Raw genomic sequence first — 10,385 nt, 5'->3', positions numbered from 1 at the left:
GGTTTTACTCCTCATTATCCATGTTTTGATTTGATTTGTAGTAAATTAAATAGATTTTGGGTTTTCCCCAAGTTGAGCCTGTCTTTTGCCCATGAGCATAAGTTGTAAGTGATAGCTCCCTGTCCTTGTCTCCACCCATGAGCGTTTCTTTATATTTTCTCTGCACCCCATCGGGGCTGGAGGGGAGGAGTGAGTGAGTGGATTCATGGTGCTTTGTTACCGGCTGGGCTTAAACCATGACAGATACACATAGTCATCACCAGGGAGGGAAAAGCCACTGCCATGCCTGAGCACGTTCAAAGAGGGCTGCAGCTAGCACTCAGTCATTTTACCCTATCAGACTAAACTTGTGAGAGGAGGTGATCAAAGTGGCAAATGAACTTAAACTATCTTTGGGGCTGATTCCTAATCTCACTGCCAACTCCCTCTTCTTTTTTTTTCATGTTTTCTTTTAGATTCCCATAGAAGGACACCCTACTGAAAAAAATGTCAGCTTTCAGCATAAGGAAACAGTCTCCTCATCAAAGCGGTAACATTGAATCTCCTTCATTTTCTGCTCTCAGGGCACTTAGAGGTTGAGGCATGGCCTCCCTCATTTCTAAGCATCGCCATGCCCATCGCACAGCTCCCTCACAGGGCACGCCACCACTCTTTGGTGGTGACAGGCTGGTTGTTAGATTCACAGTAGGACCTGCTTCAGCTGCAAAGCTAGCAGTGTTGTGCATAAGCTTTTGCTGGCAAAGATTCAGGCCAAACCACCACATTGGGCAGTGTAGTGTGGTGTCGGGGAGCCAGGCTGTGTGGTGCAAGATGGCGGTTCCCCCTGCTGAGGCCTGTGGTTGCTGTGGCAACCCCACAGGAACATGGTGACTGGGAAGGTGGTGGGCAGACAGGGCCTCCATCAATCTCAGCACTGTCTCTTTGACTCGCTCAGGGGAAACGAGGAGAAATTGAGGAAAATTAGAATGGGGGGAGGGGAGAGAAAAGCTATTTAATAATTGTCAGATGGGATTTTTTGTTCCTCTGGAGGGATGAAATTTGAGGAGGGCTGGAGTTCGCTTTCTGTGCAGAGAAATGACCAGAGCCAAACTGGAAACACAATGAAACTTTCCATTTCCCCAGAACATACAAAATACTTTGAAAGACTGAAGCGTTTTGAGGCACATGAGGATTGGTTTGGGTGGGATGTGCCAGGCCTAAGTACACCAAAATGGGTACAGCCATGGTGGGGAACAGCTTGGCCTACGGTATTAAGGACATAAAATTTTTATTGCCAAAATAAGAAGGGGATAAGCTCCATCTGCCTGTGCTCATGTGACCTGAACTGTCGTATCAGATCTATATTTAATTTTTTAATTGAAACTGGGAGACAATTCATTAGACCAGAAATGAGTACTCTTCAGCAAACTCAAGGCCTTATGCATTAGCAAACTGCTTGTGATGTTTCTTGAAAAGAAAACACAATATATATTCCTTGGCTACTGCCTTTACAGGAGATTTCCCAAAATCTTGTTTGCACTAAGCAATTAAGAAAGCCATGATTTCTGTGCAATCCAAGTGATCCAATTTTTGGATAGGTGATAACAGTTTTCCTACAATGCTATTGGAAAAAAGCCAATGTTGCACATGCAAGTTTAATTTTAATAGCTGGATATGTACTGAGTACTTCTCGAATATATATGTATTTAAAAAATCAGTCTTGGCAATTGTCACTTAAAATAAATATTTTGCTGCTTTATTATGATTTAGTCTTCCACTCACTGTAGCTATTTGTCATTTTTCATGTTACTGCTACAACTGAAGTTCTTGTATTAAAAGCAGGAACTACATTTTCTTACAGATCACAGCAAAATGAGAAAACACAGCTCTGCCAAATGACGTAATACTGACTGTATGTGTTTTCTGTGAAATGTGGTCTTTCTATACACAGTCTTTACGGTCAGATGTCCTCACTGAACACCAAATAGTGATGTCTCCTGAAATCTGGTGGTGTTGAACTCCTTTTGCATGGATGGTCAGAAAGTGAGGAATTTATGGAGAAAATCATGAAAGTCTCTAAAGGAAAACCCGAGAAACTCAGTATTCTTCATCAGTCAGTTTTTTGATTAATTGGATGCTATTGACAAAGATTTTCCGTATTTAATTTTTCACCTTCTCTTGTCTGGGAAAGTTTGGGGCAAATATCACAATTTAAAAAAGGAATTTCTATTTGGGCTTAACTTCTAGTCTTGCATTTTAAAGGGGAATGTTACACTGGCACAACAATATTGCACCTCACCTCAAACAGGATGATGATATGAAACTTAGGTGGGAACAAAAAGAACTGAGAATACTCGACAATAGTCATTGAATATTTTTGCTTGCTTCTGGGCCAAACTCCTCATAAAGGGAAACCAAAGGAGATAAACATCAGCTTTCTAATACAGTGAGGAACATATATTCTCACAAATCAAGTGAACATCATATTGTTAGTTCCTCAATATACTAAATCTCAGCGTTGCTGGGCTAAGATATTTTAAGTTGTTTTCATAAGTAAATAAGGCTTCCATGTTCACCCAGTGTGTGAGTGTGCATGTCTGTCTGTTCCTCCCAATAACCTTTGAAACCATATACCAATTTTAGTTAAATTTGATGGAAAGTTATAGATCTTAAAGGTATTGTTTTTATTAAAAGTTCAATAAAACTAGGTAGCTGGTTAGAAAAGAGACTGTTCATTCAGCCACTGAGGAAAAAGCTTCAGAGGGAGTCTGACCCTTTTGAGAAACCTGGAAATCCACACATGTTGGGCTGGATATAGGTGGAAGACTATGTGATCATCTCAAGATTAGCTTTCATTTGAAACTCGCATCCTGTCACACATCTACGAATACAAAAATCACGGACAACACCCCAGGAAACAGGATTCATTCCTGGAATTACTGTTGTATGTATATTTCATAATTCCTTTATCAGATCTGTGATATTTGTTTACATTAAAAATATATGAAGCTGTTTCATATTAAGGGTGAAACTAAATTTAGCTTGGTAAACTGGGCTTCTGCAGTCCCTTGAAGGGATTAAGCCACAAATATTTCAATGAAATGGTCTGCACCAAACAGGAGTGATAGCTGAAGGTTCAATCTGTACTAAACTTCTACATATTTCAGCCTTTCTAATAGTACTTTAAGTTTCCAAAGTTATCCCATACATTCATTTTCAAGACATGTTTCTCTGCCTTTGCAGATAACAAGAGCCCCTCTGTTGCAATTAAAAGCAGACAACAGGCTACTCATGATATTAATAAACGACGGACCCTTTTGCAAGATAACAGCTGGATAAAGAAGAGGCCTGAAGAGGAAAGGTAAGAAAGATATGAAATACATTTCTTCTGTATACCATGTACATTTTCTTAGAGGGTCTACTTTTTCATGAATGGTATCAACCAGAATTACATGAATTTCATCAAATAACTATTATTTGCTTATCTTTATGAGGTATTGATCGCCTTTTGGAAGTATTAGTTTGCTGGACTTTTACTAATTATGTCTTTCATTGGGACTTTTGAGCACTGAGCTTTTAATGAGATGTCTGGCTTCTGCTCTACAAGAAAAATTGCACATTTCATATACTTAGGTTGCAAGAATATGATCTGAATTTTTCTTTTCTGCAAGCATGAAGATTATAAGTCTTGGCAAGTTCTTTTAAACATCGTAAGTCAGAATCAGTTGAAATTTACTGTAATGCAAACTAGGACTTGTATTACAGTAGAAAGTCTATCTTGAGACCAGGCCCTCATTATATGGTTCATGAACAGCATGTAGGAAGAGCTAATTCTTACTCCAACATGTCTGGAGTCATCTAATGCAGAGATATGTAGCTGGTGTGGTTACGGTGGCAGTGGACAGCTATGAAATCTGATAGAGGACAGAAATCTTTCACCAAGAAACAATTTTCTATTTTTAATATTCAAATTTTAACTAACCACTCTCTTTCTTTTGCTTGAAGTGCTGATGAAAACTATGGAAGGGCTGTGCTTAATCAGTACAAATCCCAAGACAGCCTACACAGGTACAGTAGAGTATATGAACACCTTTCTAATGATATTGCCAAAGAAAACTGAGTATCCTTTTAGTATATCCTGTTTATGGCAAGAGATTGCTTTGTTCAGTTTCAGTCTATACTTGTTTACACTGTAAATCTGACTTTGAAGTCAAGAAATAAGTTGATCATTGCAATGGATGCAGGGTTGGATCTGTTGACACCTGGGTGGTCTGAAATCCTATATGATACCTTAATTTGAGATTTATATAATGTTTTATTGGTAATGAGTTGTTTAATAAAAACAGTGACCAAAATGGCATTTCTAATGTTTTTTTTATAGCAGTAGCACAAATGAAAAGGAAGATCAGAAAGCTGTACTTGGACGATACAGGTCTGATACTACCTTGGACAGGTAGGACTTTTTTCTGTATGTATTTCTCATACCTATGAGAGGTCTTAAAAATGAAAGCATGAATGGAAACAGTGCGGTTTTATAATTTTGTTGTTTATTAAGTGTCTAAGTAGAAGACTTTGAATGATTTTTGCATGAATTATCAATGAGACAAATGGAAATGTGATTTGAGAAAAGGTTCTTTTGACATCTTGCTCTTTTTCTGTATCAATTTCTGTGTATTCTTGTCCTCATAAATGTAAGTATCTCTACAAAGATAACCACTCCTTCAAAATTTTCTGGTTTTAAACTATAAATCAAAGTCCTATCTCCAATAGTTAAGCACAACACGGGTAAGCCCCTAGTTTTTGCAGATCCTTGCTGCCATTTCATACCATGATCAGTACAAATATCAGAATCATATGCTTGTCATACAGGTCCTTAATTTGAATGTCCTCTTCAGCCTTGACCTCTGTTAAGACATGCCCATGCTTGTGTTTGCAGATTGTTTCCACGTTGCATCTTCAAAATTCAGCCCTCATTAACAGCTGGTATCCACAACGTGCTGAGGCTATGAATACCAGCACAAATGCACACTGTGGAAAAAGTGCACTTGTTTGCTTGGATCTTAGCACTGTGTTATTTTGTTTGATGATCCTTACTTGTGTTGTAAGAAATTATGAAAAATTGTTACGTAAAATTTACCTTCTCCATATAAGTCTGGAACAGAACAGGCTACAGAGCTGTGTGAAATCACCCATCTGTCAATTCTTCTGCAAGCCAGTGAATACTGCTGTATTTGTACACCAATCACAAGGAAGCCATTCTATAACTTCAATTTACCTATTGCTCTTCTCTGTATCTTTTCTATTTCCATAGCAGTCTTTTTGATCTGGGGGTCCAAATCTCCATGCAGGTATTTAAGATGGGCGCACACCTTGTATAGATAGAGTATAACAGCGGCTTCTGGTTCACTTGCTATTCCTTCCCTCATACTTCATAATACTGAATTTGCTCTTTTGAGTACTGCTGAGAATTGAGCTTTGATTTTCATAACATTACCTATATAATTCCAAGACCTGTTTCCTGAGTAATAATAGCTGGTTCAGAGATCAATTGATTTTCTTGGCAGGCATTACTTTGCATCTAAGAAAAGTGAATGTCATCTGCCATTTTAGAAATCTGATATGTTAGCAGACAACTTCTGAAAGCCTTGCCAGTCGGCATTTGCTTTGACTACCATGAGTTAATGTCATTGGCAAGCAACATAATCTCATTCTCCCCCTTTTCCAGATAATTTGTGAACATAAGGAAAAACACAGGTCTTGTACAGATCCCTCCTTCTGAAAAATTGTTGTTTATTCCAAACCTTTGTTTCCTGTTTTTCAAGCAGTTATTTATGCACGAAAGGACCTTCTCTATTGCCATATAGGAGATCAGTTTATTTAAGAGCCCTTAAAGCAAATTTCTGTGAAGCTCTGGAAATTCAAGTAGAATATATCAGCTGTCACTCTTATCCACATGCTCATTGACTTCAAAACAATTTTTAAGGCTTGATCTCCATGCATAGAAGCCCTGATTACTAATTTAGAAGTCATAGGACAATTCCATTTTCTACAGCGTCTCCGAACAGCATTGCCTCTTTGTAGTCTATCTGTGCCTTTTTGCTTTATGCTGACATATTAAGATGTCTGAATTATTTTAGGTTGTAAGCTGACTGTCTTTTGTTTTTATATGTACAAATATCTAATGTAAAGGGTTCTTAACATGCAACAGATGGCAGAGAATACAAAGAAAGGATTATAGGTATGAATATACACTTTTGATAACTAATGCAGAATATGTCCATAAATTGAGTGAATAATGATGGTTCTACCATGAAATGATTACAATGAGGAAGCTGCAGCCAAGTCGTTTATTTTTCCTCAGTGATCACTGGTCTTCTCAAAACTGTGGAATATAGCCATTCCAGGATTAATGTGTGCACACCCATTGCCAGCAGGCACTTCTGTAAGGGATGACCACGTGTTCTGCATATCCTCAAACTTGCAACCTAAGGCATAAAAGGGTGTGGTGTTGTATTTTCTCTTAGCACCTTTTTGTAGCCTGCAGACAAATTTGGTACTCCTGCTTCCTCTATGAATGATGTTCTCCACCAGGTACAATTCCCTTATTTTCTTATAAATTATTTCTGGCAAGCATAACCGTAGTACAGAAGTCTCCAAGCTTAGAACAGACCAGTTTGCAGAACAGCTATATTGCTTAGTAGCCTCTGTGAAAAAGAAGCATTCATTGTTTTTTCCTGTTCAAAACTAAAAGGCAGAGTTGAAAATGGAGCATGTTCCTGGAATACAGTCTAAAGGACTGCTCCTAGTAGACAGTTCTTGAGAAGAATTACCTTGGTATTGGAGATCTCTGAGCTGTTTACAGAATTATTGTAAGTCACGTTGTCTGTATGGAAAATATTTTTTGTCTGGCTAAGACACTGTATAAAACGGTAGTCTTCTATCCTGCAAAAGGTCTTTAGGAGTTATCTGTTTTCAAGCTAGATATTGGAACATCTTTCTACAATTCTGCGTTGCATCTCTTCTGGCCATGACTGTAATATTCCAAAAGCCAAGGATTAAAAGAATCTGGATCTATCTGGATGAATGTCTCTTCAATAGCTAGTTTTCAAAATGACAAAATAGTAATTGAATTCTGATTTTAAAAAAAAGGTCCAAAATAAAATGTTTTAAGAGTATAGGAGTAATTTTGAGTTCTTCACTGCATGTGTAAATGCAACAGTGAAAACATATCTAAAAGCCATATTAAGTACAGCTTTTTGCTTCCTGGATACTGCCATATCCATGTTCAAAGAAAGCATTGTTTGATATGAATTTTGCCTAACCCAATATCTACAAAATCTGAACATCAGTTTCAGTATTAAGGACCTAGGAAAGATGTTGCAGATGATTACATGCAATTGCACCACTGGCTGGAAGCACAAGAAAATACCAAACACTGCTGTTAACAGAAATCCATAGCTTGATGGCAGTAGGTGCACATGTACTTGTACTGGCATGTAGATCTACACATCATAACTCAGACAACAATTGCATTGTGCAGATGATCACAGACAGCCTTTCTGGATGGGAGGCAAAATTTTATTTATCCTTTTATTTCTCTCTTATTATTAGCAACTAACTAAATATTTCACAAAAGATGGGACAAAAATTAAAGAACAGATAGTGATGATGAAAATTACATTACATTATTTTTCCACATACTAAATGCTACTAAGTCCAGAATAGCTTCCAGGAGGAATAAATCCTAACTGCATTTATAGCAATTAGGTCTGAAGAGATGGGACTTAAGCAAACAAGACATTTCCATTGTCCGCTTTATTAATAATCAAATCCTTTGGAATGGTAGAAATTATTAGAAAAGGAACTGAGAGCAATCCAGAAACCACTGTTCAGTTGTGGTACGAACCTGTTTTGCACATCTTGAACGCTGCATGCAGCATTTCACTTAAGTGAAGAAACTACAATAGAACCAGAAAAAAATAAAGAGGAAGGTGAGAAATAGTGATCACAGGGAGGGAGTAGCTTTCATATGTGGAATATCTGAAGAGACAAAGATTCCTCAGCTTGGAATGATATAGACAATGTAAGTAAGGAAGAAATATTTTCTGTTTGTTCCACTGTAAGAATGAGGAGATACTCTACAAAATGTTTAAGTAATGATTTAAAGAAAGAAAAAAGAAAGAGAGAAAGAAAAACAAAGAAAGAAAAGGAAAGAAAGAAAGAAGAACATTTGTTTTTCCCTTAACACATGTATTAATTGTAGGAGTCACCACCACAGGATATTGTGGAGGCCAGAAATTTAAATTGGTTCAGAAGAACATTGGATGGATAAATGGAATGTTGATCCAAAGGTGTCTGTTGGAGACAGCATTCTGGGTGCAAACAGAGGATATTCTTCAACCACTGCTAAACAGAAGCTGAAAAGTTTTACAAGGAGACGTTAACTTTATACTTACTGTTCTTCTTTCACTTTTTTCAAAGCTTCTGCTACATTGGGCAGCAGCAGAGTAGGGTGCCAGATGGACCCTTGAAATCTTTAAAATGAGCAAATACAGAACTACTTAGAGCGTTGTGCTGAAATTTTGAAAATACGAATAGAAACGTGAAAGAAATGCTGGTTCATTGGATAGTTGTGAACTAGCAGAAACGCTTGTGTTTGCACCCGCAGTGATGCTAGCAAGTTCTGTGAGACCTCTAGCGATCTTCTGCGTAACTGTAACTGCCGCTCACCGTGGCAAGCTGCCTGTGACATGAGATAGTTTTTTTGCACAATTAAATTTATGATTTGAGAAAGGCAAAAAGGCAGAGAGCACATGGTGGTGCAGATTGTGTCCCAGAGCTCTCTTGAAGGCTTTTCATTAAATGCAACAGTATTCTGTGATACTTGGCTTAAGGCAGTATACAAAATGTTTTGTATATTACATTAGATTAATAGTTCTAGGATTATTTATTTTGAATCTATAGCTTCAGTTTATAGATGGGCATAGATAACTAAAATTAAGTAATTTCTGTATGTAAATAAGTTGTAGCTCAAAATGTGTTTCAGCTGTTTTGGCCAAATATTTAAGATAACCCCCTCAACTTAGTATTTGTAATCTATTTCAATGTACATCACGTTACATTTGAGCTTTTCAGAGTCCCACTGTTCTTATTAAAGGATATTCCATATATGGGAAGAAAGTTGAAATAAAATAAGTGCTTAAACTGTTTCAACTCTAGTGGCTACAATGTGCTTTCTGTGAAAATTCGGAAGGGTTTTAAGCAACAACTAGAATTCATAAAGGGCTTGAAAATCATGTGGTTACTTCTTGGTGTAAATTTCATGGCTTAATAAAATCAATTCCAGCACAAATAATCTAACTTCTTTGATAGATGTTATTCCTGTAAGTCACTACCATGCTTTATCTGGGATCTTACACCAGGGTATTTTCAAATCACATTGATCTCTAAAAGCTGTAAAGAAAATTAGATTGTTACATCTCTCAAGGGATGGCGAGGGAGAGGGAAAGGGGGTAGTTTATGTACTGCTTGACTGAACATTGCTTTCTTTTTAGTATTCTGACCTAATTCAAAGGGGTTGTAATAAATGAACTGTTAACAACACTGAGGCTTGATACAATATATCAATTAGAGTTTGAACACAACCTTTTAAAACATTTTTTTTCAGTGAGCTACTTAGACTCTTCAGATATTAATACACTAATGATATATTAATACAGCTTCTGTTCTATACCTATTTTGATACTGGGGAATTTTTAATCTGTACACAGGGCAAAGTGATACTCTATCTTTTAACTTCACTGAAAGTGGTTTTTTTTAAAAAAAGATCTAGAGTGTGTATTATAAATACTTTCTGTGTTTCTGACAGAATTCCAGCCAGAAGTGATACTGATAAAATAAATAAGTCCCCAACGCTGAATAATAAGCAAAGCAACAGGTATGAGTTTTGAGAACTTTGTCATCTAAGTATTATGTATTATAATGTATCTTGTATCATTTATCATACATTATCATCTAAGTATTATATATATTATTATAGCTTTTGATTACATGTACATACCAAGAATATATAGAGAAATTATTTGTATGGCATATGGCCTAATAGTAGGCTTCATTTCACCACCTGAGATCTGCAGTGCAGACATCTATATCTAGGTTTTCATAGACTCTTTCTACAGGCAGTGAGGAGAAAAAGGGTCTTTTGGTGGACAGTTCATCTGATGTCACTCAGGTATTTTCTTTAGAATAAGAGGAACTTTCCTTAAAAATGCCTATTTCTCCACATAGGTTAAGAGAGACACCAACTCAGATTACACATTTACTCAGCATAGCAATTATTTAAGAAACACCATATTTTAAATACAAAAAAGAAAGAATGAGAACGTTTTGAAAACAGTTCAGTGCGG

The 10,385-nt window shown here is 36.9% G+C and overlaps 1 protein-coding gene across 1 annotated transcript in view; it reads left to right on the top strand.

Moving 5' to 3' along the window:
- Nucleotides 1-452: 452 nt before the first annotated feature.
- Nucleotides 453-10,385, top strand: part of SCEL (sciellin) — a 31,931-nt gene continuing 21,998 nt past the window's right edge. The window contains exons 1-5 of the mRNA XM_049815666.1: nt 453-529; nt 3,223-3,340; nt 3,985-4,047; nt 4,361-4,432; nt 9,848-9,916. Of these exons, the coding sequence (XP_049671623.1) occupies nt 487-529; nt 3,223-3,340; nt 3,985-4,047; nt 4,361-4,432; nt 9,848-9,916 (365 nt within the window). The 5' untranslated portion in view covers nt 453-486. The remainder of the gene's footprint in view (nt 530-3,222; nt 3,341-3,984; nt 4,048-4,360; nt 4,433-9,847; nt 9,917-10,385) is intronic.

Source organism: Accipiter gentilis, chromosome 13 (genome assembly GCF_929443795.1).
Source record: "Accipiter gentilis chromosome 13, bAccGen1.1, whole genome shotgun sequence".
In the NCBI taxonomy this organism is placed as follows: domain Eukaryota; kingdom Metazoa; phylum Chordata; class Aves; order Accipitriformes; family Accipitridae; genus Astur; species Astur gentilis.
The sequence above is the reverse complement of the archived record's forward strand: the minus strand, read 5'-3'. Positions and strand labels throughout refer to the sequence as shown.